Source organism: Elgaria multicarinata, chromosome 1 (genome assembly GCF_023053635.1).
Source record: "Elgaria multicarinata webbii isolate HBS135686 ecotype San Diego chromosome 1, rElgMul1.1.pri, whole genome shotgun sequence".
Lineage (NCBI taxonomy): Eukaryota > Metazoa > Chordata > Lepidosauria > Squamata > Anguidae > Elgaria > Elgaria multicarinata.
The window spans coordinates 147,376,413-147,388,057 of record NC_086171.1 but is presented as its reverse complement, the minus strand read 5'-3'; the positions used below and the strand labels follow the sequence as shown (position 1 = coordinate 147,388,057).

Below are 11,645 nucleotides of genomic sequence, written 5' to 3'. Positions count from 1 at the left end.
AGTGGCACTGAATTACAGCCATAAATACATTTGTTCTTAAGACTTTGATATATAAAAGGCCAAGATCTGGAGAAAAAACAAATGGCATAGAAAGTATAGGGCTTTATTCTAGGTTCGATCAACACAATGTTAGCAATCACAGCTATGTAGAAAATGATCTCATAGAAACAAAAGTTTCAACATTTGACAAACCTATGGGTAACTTCATAGACACCAACTGATTCTTTTATTTTTTCATCATAGTCATTCCAGTCCTGTGGAGTTAAATACACACTGTTAGCTCTGTACAAGCTAGAATGGAACTACAAACTCGATACTTCAAGTTATAAAGTGTAGGATTCTATGCTTAGAGTCTAGCTTGTATTTTCAAGCACATTGCAATCTCCTTTGCATTTGGAATAAAACTGAAGGACCCCAACTTGAAATTTTAATTGGCTTCAAGCTTCTTACCATTTTTAGCTTCAGGAAAAAAATATTTTCCCTGTGGGAAGTCCATAGTCTCACTAATAGACTGGCTCACTATCACCCTGGATGAAAGGATTACATTTATCAAGCTGTTGGTGGGTCACCAGATAGACTGACCTTCATGCCAAGGAGTAGAACTGACCTTGACACTGCCAAGGAAGACTGATGGTGAGTGAAGAGTCATTACTCCTCCAAGGAAATAACTAGACATTGTATAGCACAATTCTCTACAGAGAAGACTACAATAATAAGTCTAGAGCAATTGTTTGCAACCCAAGACTTGAACGTGCATATAATACATCAGGGCTGCATCTGCCCCAACTTCAGGTTGGCTGGAGTCATACCTAGTAAGAACTTTCATGCTATTCATCTACTAACTATTGCTTAGAGGTTGACTTGCAAACAAGGAGCTGTAGCGGAGTGGTGGAGCAGATGTGTTTCATGCAAAAGCTCACAGGTTCAATCCTGGACATCTCCAGGTAGAGCAGAAAAAGTCTAAAACCAAGGGAAGTTGCTACCAGTCAGTGCAGACAATAGCGAGCTTGGGTGACTAATGGTCTGCCTTATATTGATTCACTTTTGTGTGTTAATCCAAGAGCTACCTTTCAGCACAGTCAACAAGAAAAATACTTTTTTAAGGCCCTCCCAACTACATCAAGTTTTGCGCACACCACAGAAATGCTGGGAATGTTTTTTCACACTTGGCAATAGCCATTAACTGCTATTGTCCATCACCTGTATTGGGAAAAAACCCAAGACTGCAGTCTAGCATCTACAACATTTCAATTTAGATAAGAATCTCTGCTTTCAGCTCAGTGCTGTGATTTTATTATAGACCCAACAACCAAGCTATACACCTGCTTCCCTCCTGCAATACAGGTGTGAAATACTAGCAAGAGACTGATTTACTTATATATAGGGTGACCATATGAAAAGGAGGACAGGGCTCCTGTATCTTTAAGTTGTATTGAAAAGGGAATTTCAGCAGGTGTCATTTGTATATATGGGGAACCTGGTGAAATGTCCTCTTCATCACCACAGTTAAAGCTGCAGGTGCCCTGCCCAATTTTATTATTATTTTTATTATTTATTTATATAGCACCATCAATGTACATGGTGCTGTACAGAGTAAAACAGTAAATAGCAAGACCCTGCCGCATAGGCTTCACTCTAGTATAGCTCCTGCACCTTTAACTGTTGTGATGAAGAGGGAATTTCACCAGGTTCTCCATATATACAAATGACACCTGCTGAAATTCCCTTTTCAATACAACTGTTAAAGCTACAGGAGCTATGTCCTCCTTTTCATATGGTAACCCTACTTATATATGGCAATTTTCTCATTCAGAATTAGCATTTTCCTTGTGTTTGACAGAGCCTTACAATCAGGAGTGAGGATATCCTAGATCAGGGGTGAGAAACCTATGGGCCTTCAGTTGACGTTGGACTTCAGCCACCATCAGCCCCAGCTAATGGTCAAGGATGGTGGGAGTTGCAGTCCAACAACATCTAGAGGAACACAGGTCTTCTAACCCAGCTCTAGATATTGCTGTGCAGAAGCTTACAGAAGCAAAAGATGAAACAGTATAGTGTAGTGGTTAGAGCATAACAGTAGGATTGGAGAGACCCAGGTTCAAATCCCCATTTTGCCATAAATCTCACTGGGTGACCTTAGGCCAGTCATGGTCTCTCAGTCTAACCTACTTTACAGGATCGTTATGAGAATAAAATGTAGGGGGAGGGGGAGAAGCTACATATGCACCTAAGCTACTTGGAGGAAAGCTGGGATAAAAATGTAGTATTGGAGATAGTAACAAGAGGTAGCAGCAGCAAAGGATGGGACAGAGACACATAATGGTCTGCATGCCATGAGCATAAAGGGCTGGGCAGTGGCCCAGAATGAGGAAGGGATGGAGCTTGAGGACTAATTGAAAAATGCAGATAGCAGCTGCCTTTGATAACCAGTGTGCATGTGATAACTATCATCTGTATTCCAATACCCTTTCTTCTGGTGATGAAAATTACTCCTCTGAAGTTGCTGTTTGCATTGGGAGGAAATCCCCCGTTGGTGCCAAGGATAGCTCTCCTTCAAATACCAATAGAGGCTTTGGAGAGGCAATTTTTGTTGGGATTGTGAACAGAGAAAGAGTTAAACTCATGCATGCTTGCACAGCCTTCCTTCCCCCACTGCAGTTGTTATTTACATAACAAACTAACTGTATGTTAATTGCATCCATGCAATTAATGCCACCTTTAGTTTGGCCCTGGAAGAGTAGCAGAAAGAGCAGGACCCACAAAGTCTAAATAGGAAAGAGCTGGCTATGTTTTACAGGAGAGTGCAGGGGCCCTTTTGCAAACATACTAGTCTGCTTTGAGAACAGAGTGTAACAGAGCATGAGGTTATTTTAATTTCAAAATACTGCTGGGACTGTACCTTTTCCAACAAGTTGATGTCACTGAATGGTGTACCTGACTCTGCACCATCTGCAGCAAACCCAGCCTATAAACATTTAGAAAGCTCTTTTTAGGTATACAATCGTACTAGAATAATATGGGAGGAAAGAAAACAAGGAAAGGTGTCTCTCGTGCGACAAAGGACTGGCCAGATGCAAAATGCCTGCGTCAGTTTTGAACGTTTGAAAACACAGTAGAAATGCTTTCCAGAGGGGCAGCTGTGTTAGTCTGTGCAGCAAAAATGTGTGGCGCTATAGACCAGGGGTCCCCAACCTTTTTGGAGCTGTGGGCACATTGGGGAATTTGAGAGACCACTGTGGGCACCACAAAATGCCTAATAAGTGGATCGCTGCTTTGGCATCTAACTGTCACGTCTGTGAATCTTAGGCTGTGTCTTATTCAGCAAAAAACCCCACCATTGTTTCGTGTCTATTGGACCTCTCAACATCTCTTTAATAAGGGACAGTCTAATTTGACTAATTGGTAGTGGTGCAATAGAGTTAATGCTTTTAAACATATGTTTTGGCATTGCTTCTTTTTATGGGGAGGTTATTACACAGATTTTTTTTTGTACTGGAACGTGTCCTGCTTTATAGGTCCCTGGTCAACAGGACCTTGGTCTGATCCAGCACAGTTCTCCTTAGGTTCTTAGTCTTTAATATTCACTGATGTACATACACTTTTAAATTATTTACCTGCTTCATAGAAATTAACAAACCATCAGTGTAAACTGATTCTCTGTGCCCTTTTGACAGCTAAAAGACTGATATTACAACATTGGAAGGACAAACACTCTCCTCCTATATTGCAATAGATTGAGGACCTTACAATGCTTTCAATATTTGAATGGGTAGCATGTAGGTGCCACCTTCAAATGGATACTTATTTGGATATTTGGTTCACTTTGGTTGAAGCCCATGATGTAAATTGCTAGAAAGTTGTATGTGTTTCATACAAATACATGCACATATATTTTAAAAATGTAAAAACTAATTAAGTAATAACATATTTTTGGGTGCCTGCAAGCTTCACGTTGGGGACTCTTGCCATAGACACTAACTTGATTTATTGTAGCATAACTTTCAAATTAATTGTAGTATAACAAGCAGTTGAGCTATAATGTCGGTTGTTCTTTAAGGCATCACAATATGCTACTGTAGCTTTCTCCAAATTGGTGCCCTCCAAATGTTTTGGACTAATGGGAGTTGAAGTTCAAAACATCTGGACCACAACAGGTCAGGGAAGGCCGTGTGACTCTTTTAGCTGAGGACGGGTACCTTTCAATTCTACTAATGGGAGTTCTGAAGGAGTCAGCTGCCCCCTGCTGACTGTTAAAAGGAACACATTGCATTCAAAGACATTACCAAGGAAATGGCAACGTTTGACCCTGAATATTCTTATATATTACCAGCTATAATTCCGGATCCCAATATTATCTACCAGGAAACAGCAGGTATAGAAACCACCATGATTCACCTGCCTCCCCATACATCTTGCACAACACAGCATCTATTTTTAGCAGACTACTGCTGGATAGGAGCCAGAAGAGAATGGAAGAGACCTGTGTGACTATGGTGACCATATGAAAAGGAGGGCAGAGCTCCTGTATTTTTACACTTGTATAGAAAAGGGAATTTCAGCAGGTGTCATTTGTATGCATGCAGCACTGGTGAAATTCCCTCTTCATCACAATAGTTAAAGCTGCAGGAGCCCTGCCTTCTTTTGTATCTGATCACTAGGGCAGGGCTCCTGCAGCTTTAACTATTGTGATGAAGAGGGAATTTCACCAGGTGCTGCATGCATACAAATGACACCTGCTGAAATTCCCTTTTCTATACAACTATTGAAGATACAGGAGCCCTGTCTTCCTTTTCATATGGTCACCCTAACTTATAATACCACATGAACATTTAGGTGCAAGATCACCACCTATAATAATAATTTAGGTTTTAGAGGGAGATGTTTCAAAGAACAATGCCCTGAAGAACATACAGAACTTGCCTGTGGTTGGAAGTCCACTGGTTCAAGGCCACGGCACTCAAACTCCACTATTGTCTTAAAGGTTTCATTGTCTTCAGCCTAGGATTAAGCCAAAACAATGCTTAGTTTTCATATCACAGGAATAAAGTCTGCCAGGAACACACAAAGTGTATATCCCATATTAAAAAAAAGTATTTTCCAAATAGGAAAGCATTTAAGTGTAAATCAAAGAGGCAGAAGAAAATGCATATTAAACTTTAATCTTTAGAGCGTGTTCAAGTCACTGACTATAGCCAAATAATCAGTAATGCCATATTTGTTGAATTTCAGTATACAATGGGTAGGGGAAAGCAATTTTAAAAACGAAGTTGCTGTGTCTTTCCTATGGGACTGAAATCTCAAAATGCATCACTTTAGTTATTTTCCAAATAATGCTTCTGTATACAGACATACAAGTATTTTTATTTCCCTTCTGCAAAATGCAAACATTTGAGAAGGTCTTGCAGTAGAATCATGTGCAGTGCAATCCTATGCTAGTCTACTCAGATGTAACCCTTATTGAATTCAGTGGGGAATACTCCCAGGTAAGTGCATATGGAATTGGAACCTAAATTAAAACTTCCTGATCCACAGATTCCCTTCCTTGCACAGTTGAGATGTTCCTCATGTACAACTTCCTGAAGGATCTTCCTATGCATGGAAAACAAGAGAACTTCCACCACTGCATTGTCCACATGTGGATAATTGCCTGGAAGGGATGCTGCAGGCACAATGTTGACACAGCATGAACAATCAGTGTCCATCTCATTCTTTTATTTTCCTATATAGGCTACCCTTTAACAAAGTTTTCAGGTAGGCTTTTAATGAGGAATCTTAATTCAAGGATAAGTACATATACACATCAAAATGTGGGTGTTCATCTGTACCTATCACACATGGTTCTAGCTACATGTAAAAAGCCCTTGTACTCTGGATCAAGCCCACTGAAACCTGTCACATTATCCATAAAAGTTCAAAGCAACTGAACTTACATTGTAAGGCTTCATTGTTTGACTTAAGATATCTGAAAGAAAAAGAAATAGCAACCCATAATTAATAGATTAATAAAGCACACTCATAATTAATATGAAACAACAGACAGTGTAATTCATGAATCAGTTGAATGGGAATACGTAGTTTGAAATGGATTCAGTCTTAATTATATCCTTAGGATTAAATTTAAAATTCAGTTTAAAATTTAAGCATCCTACCACAACTGACTTGCGGACTGAGTTTCTCACCTTTTAATCAAGAGGAGTAGAAAAACTACAAGACATGTAAATCATTAAAACTTGTTCCGTGGGGGTGGAATCAGAAACTACTGTCCCGTTCTCCCCCCCCCCCCATTTTTTTCAAGGGTAGCAAATTTCCCAAGGGAAAAAAAGCAGCAACAATAGTTTGAAGGAGATTTGTAAAACCCGACTTAAATGAGAATAAAGTTATCAGACTATGCATGTAAAAAGATTTTAAAAACACACACCATTTACTACCTCTCAATAATGTGGCCTGTTTAAAAGTATAATTTGAACAAATGTAATGAAAGTAAGACACACTCAAATTAATGCAAAATGCTATTACTTCAAATAGTATTTTCTGGCTAGCTATTTAGTACGCTGCCACTTGAGCCTTGTATTCATTAGCTGTTTACTGTCCGTTCCAATTGCATGCTTCACATAACCAACCTTTTAGTTGCCCCGTTCAGAAGACATCTTAAACCACGGCTTTAACCATGGTGAAAAAGGCAAAAGCCTTATTCACCATGGTTAAAGCCATGGTTTAAAGTGTCTTCTGAACGCAGCTCTGCTTTCTGGCTTAACCACCGTGGTTAAAGCCATGGTTTAAGGTGTCTTCTGAATGGGGCCACTGTCTGTACTATGAACATCTTGGCATTACCACTGCCATGCATCGTTCCACTTAAAAGGCTACATGTTCGAAATGGGCAGGCTTCATGAAACTTCAGCTTGTCATATTACAAAAAAAGTTTGTTGATCGAAATGACACAAACTGGGTATGACTCTTGACCATAAGCAACTGACTGCATACTTATGATAGGAATGGGCAAAAAGGAGATCTCCATAGTTGAAGTCCAAAACATCTGGAGATCTACCTTCTGCACCCCACCCATGTCTTATGGCCTCACCTGTTTTTTCTCTGTTCCTTGGTTCATGTGTATTTATAGTGTGTTGTTTAAACAGGGAAAGCTACAATGATTGTGGGAAATTAAAAGTAATAATGGAAACCCACCGGAGAAGTTGACAGACAAATGCTGCATTTGCACGGTACCCTCTAGACGTTTGGGACTGTAACTCTCAACCCCAGCCAGCATGGCCAATGGTCAGGAAGGCTGCGAATTGTAGTCCAAAACACCCGGAGGGCACCAGGTTGGTTGGGGGTGGTTGAATTAGATAGTCAGCTCACCAAATTCAGTTTACACAGGTACAAAGCATGGTGGATGAGAACTATATTCAAAAACAGGAACAAAGGAGACATACACAACGAATCTGAAATGCAGTATAAATGGGAACCCACAATGCTGGAGGGATAGCCTGCATGATAAGTGTGAAGTTGGTCTCACCGCTACACAACTGAACTCAATCCAAAATTCTTAAACATGAACAACAGTGGACCACCACTAACGTCAGGTTATCATGATTCAGAGTAAACTCAAAAAGATGGTAATCTGAATACCTGACTCTCAGGGGCTAGACCCGATTTTAACCTTCCAATTGTATTTTCTTAGAATGCACCCATGTCATGTATTTATAGATTACAGCACAAGCACCAGTAAACATTAAAAAGTAAAACAACAATAATTTAACAAAGACAACAAGATAAAAGGAACAAGCTACCAAGGAGATGGGGGCAGCCATTGAAATCAATACATAAAAACATTATCTGCCACACTCAACAAAAGCATCAACAACAACTGGCCCCCAAACCCCTCACAACCCCAAAACAGGCCACCAGACTGAAAAGGCAGCTGATAATCTGGGTGTGGCCACTGACAAGGCCCTACAGTGGCTAGCATTAGTGGAAACATTTTGAAAAAATGTAGGAGTGTGTCCCAGTCGGAAAGGAATCAGTCTAAATAAAAGTAAAACCCTCATTTCTTTATGCCTCATGGGTAGATGCACAGAAAAAGGCCTACCTATGGAGTTTTCTCGGGAGCACAGCTTGCATTTCTGCACCCTTGTGGCACTCCCCCTGCCCCCTTTGAGAGGGTGGCTGTCCTAAACAAAATTTCAAAAATAGCCGTCAGCGTCAAGGCCTTCAAGGTAAGGAGGACAAGCTGCACAAACAAGGTTATTTTTTCCCTCCCAAGAACAATGGCTAACCCTCATGTTGTAATGGAAGGCTGGGGCTCGCTGGGGAATACTGGGAGTTATAGGGCTTTTTCTGTCTAAACATGCCTAGGATTGTGCCCTAAGACTGTTATCTCAGTGTCTGTGAATAATTTCTTAAGAGCAAACTGATAACATTGGGAAGAATAGGACTTCAAGGCATATATAGGATAACAGATAGTTCTTATTTTAAACAAACCTTTTCTCCATGTTCACACCTCGCTAAACAGAGGAACTTGTGGCTCTCCAGATGTTGTTGGACTGTAACTTCGCTTGCCACTCACTACTGGCTATGTTGGCTAGGGCAGATGGGAGTTGTAGTTCAACAACACCGGGAGGACCACAAGTTGTCCACTCCTGATGTGTAAGGAAGCTAAGAAATTATTGACCTGTACATGCCACAAAGGTAATGGAGCCATGCTAAGTCACTGGCTATCAAAGCAAGGTAGCAAATGCTCACATTCATAGCTGAGAGTCCAGTGGCCAACCAGCCAGACAAAAAAGGGGAACAGTGCAATGTGACTCCATGATATGGAGCCTGGCTGCTCCAAGTATGAACAGAGCCAACCTTGCTCTGAGCTCACTTATGCAGAAAAAAATTCCAAATCATCAAATGGCCAACTAACATCTTCAACTCTTTCTAATACTTCATGTGCATGAGCTTATGTGATTGTAAACTGACTTGAAATCAACTAATTATGCATATATTCCAATATAATTTGAGCCAAGTGTATTGTGTATGTTACACACATCATGAATGACTAACTTAACATGGCCTGTATTGTATTTTTGACACTTACCATTAATCGTAGATATTGCCATTTTTCTGAAACCTCACCACAGTTCCCACACTTCAGCTGAAAAAATAAAACAAATGCAATGTAAATTCAAGAGCCTTAGCACAGTGCAATAGCAGATGAGGCCTATAAAAAATAGTGCTCAGATTCAAAAGCAAAGGCAAATTCGCATCTAGGGAATTACAAAACAGATCCAACATATTCCCCATAAAAAAGAAGCAATGAATCAAATTTGGAACATATTAATATATTGTCAGAAATTAGCCCCAAAGGTAATGCACTGGCAAATACTATGGGTTGCACCCAATGTTAGTTCTACTTAGAGAAGACCTTTTGAAATTACTGAGACTTAAGTTATACTAACATTGTATACAACCCTATGGCTGCGGTCTCAATTGGGAACATGATGCATGTAGTTACTTAACTGGCGACTCAAAGGCACTTTGCACATGTTTATTATTGCTTCCTACTTTTCAAAGCCCAGCAAATAACTGGATCAGATTAGGACTTGCAAAATTGGCAACTGAAGCTGTAACAGTATTCTCTGCTCTTTTCGCAGTTTGGACTGCTAACTTTAATATAAATAAAGGGAGAAACGTTCAGCTAGAAACAATACAGCAGTGCACATCAGCAGCAACAGGAAACATTGCAAATGAAATATATACTCCCTGGGTGTGCGCAGGTAACACTGCTTTGCGGGGCATACCTTCAGGTACCATCGAAAATCCTCCCCCACCGGTCTGAGGTTTGTAATGTTTTCCAAAGTGGCTTTGAGTTGCAACCCGATCTTCTGCAAAGAGAAACATCATCGCATCGGTTGGGCGCCCGAGAGGCAACCACAGCCCCGACCCACACTCGGCTCATCCTCGTACAGGCAGAGCCTCCCCTCTCTTACCCCCATGCTCTAATGTAAAGGGCAGGCGCCGAGAGGAAAGTCTCCAACAAGGACGCCCCCAAGAACAGGAATAGCAAGAACACGCCGGAACTCTGCGACCTTATGGGATTTGACAGAGACCGAAATCGGGAACGGGGGAACCCACACCCGCAACCACAGCAAGAACTGCCCAAATATCGCGAGACTTCCTATGTGCCATTTTCTATAAACAGCTGTAGGGGAACATGAGATTTGCCCTCGTCCAAGATGGCTGCCAATTCCCTTCTCTAAGCTCCCTATCTAAATAGCGCTCAGGAAATATTTTTCCCGAGCCCTTTTTAAAGATGGCTGCCACTTCCTTTAGCTAAGCTTCCGAGATAGCTAGCAAGCGCTCAGGAAACGAGTCTTTTAATTGTTCGACCCGGTGTGACGCGATTTATCTGACCGCTACAGAGGATCGTTTTGAGTTATGTGTATCCATAGTTTTCGAAGCACATGGCTGCCTCCATGTAAATTAATGGAGCACAACTACGTCCGCATTCAGTCCGCGGGCAGAGTGGTAAACCGCCCAGAGAGCTTCGGCTATTGGGCTGTATAAAAATGTAATAAATAAGGCAGCAATGCAGGTTGCAAGGCACTGATCTATGGCCTTCCAAATATGGGCCGCTGGGTTTACTGAAAAAGTGGGGGTCAGTTGCATCTGAATAATCTCGTAATGGCATAGCATTTTCATTATTTAAGAAGTTGTCAACAGCAAGGTGATCCACATCCTATAGCAATGTGCTGCGATTTTAGGGGTACCATTCATTCATTAAAAAACATTTAATACCAAATGTTTTATACCATACCTATTTTATTTCAGCAATAAACTATAGGCACATCTCTGCTCACCTTTTAAAATGTATGTATGGCCCACTCTGGTGAAGCATTTTCTCCTTCCCCAATTCTTTGTGTAATATTACTATCTAAAAGACAATTCCACTAGATGGCTTAAAAATCACAGATCCAGAGCAGGCTCTATGACAACCCATTACTTATTTGACCACTGTGTAACCTATATTTTAAAAACGATTTTTTTCATTTCTGAAGACCTTTACTTTGCATTTGTAAAGGTGATGAGGCAGGCTCTGTGTGTTGCTCAGTGGATGGCCAGTAGGGTGACCATATGAAAAGGAGGACAGGGCTCCTGTATCTTTAACAGTTGCATAGAAAAGGGAATTTCAGCAGGTATTATTTGTATATACGGAGAATCTGGTGAAATTCCCTCTTCATCACAACAGTTAAAGCTGCAGGAGCTTTACTAGAGTGACCAGATTTAAAAGAGGGCAAAGCACCTGCAGCTTTAACTGTTGTGATGAAGAGGAAATTTCACCAGGTTCTCCATATATACAAATTACACCTGCTGAAATTCCCTTTTCAATACAACTGTTAAAGATACAGGAGCCCTGTCCTCCTTTTCATATGGTCATCCTAATGGCCAGTGCTACTCTTATCCTGTAATTACTCAGTTGATCACTGGGTTTATGAAGCTATCTTAGAAAACACTTATGCAAGGGTGGGACTCCACAATGTCCCTCTTTGCTTCCTTGTTGTGTGAACCAGAATCACAAACAGTATGAAAATGATTTGTGATGACAACACAGCACAAATGGAAGACAGTCTCTAGTAGGGTGACCATATGGAAAGGAGGACAGG

The 11,645-nt window shown here is 40.8% G+C and overlaps 1 protein-coding gene across 1 annotated transcript; it reads right to left on the bottom strand.

Annotated features, from left to right (window-relative positions):
- Window positions 1-87: 87 nt before the first annotated feature.
- CZIB (CXXC motif containing zinc binding protein) lies at window positions 88-10,121 on the bottom strand. The gene is made up of 8 exons (XM_063138891.1): window positions 9,972-10,121; window positions 9,783-9,866; window positions 9,080-9,136; window positions 8,087-8,168; window positions 5,931-5,962; window positions 4,921-4,998; window positions 2,900-2,965; window positions 88-254 (listed from the first exon to the last, which is right to left on the bottom strand). The coding sequence occupies exons 1-8, from the start codon at window positions 9,975-9,977 to the stop codon at window positions 177-179; spliced, it is 483 nt and encodes a 160-aa protein (XP_062994961.1). The 5' UTR covers window positions 9,978-10,121; the 3' UTR covers window positions 88-176.
- Window positions 10,122-11,645: the final 1,524 nt, after the last annotated feature.

Coding starts and splice junctions, on each gene's coding strand:
- CZIB (XM_063138891.1), bottom strand. Junction 5,963..8,086: donor CTCCCGAGAAAACTCCATAG/GTAGGCCTTTTT, acceptor TTTTTCTTTCAG/ATATCTTAAGTCAAACAATG. Junction 2,966..4,920: donor CAGTGGACTTCCAACCACAG/GCAAGTTCTGTA, acceptor AAATGTTTATAG/GCTGGGTTTGCTGCAGATGG.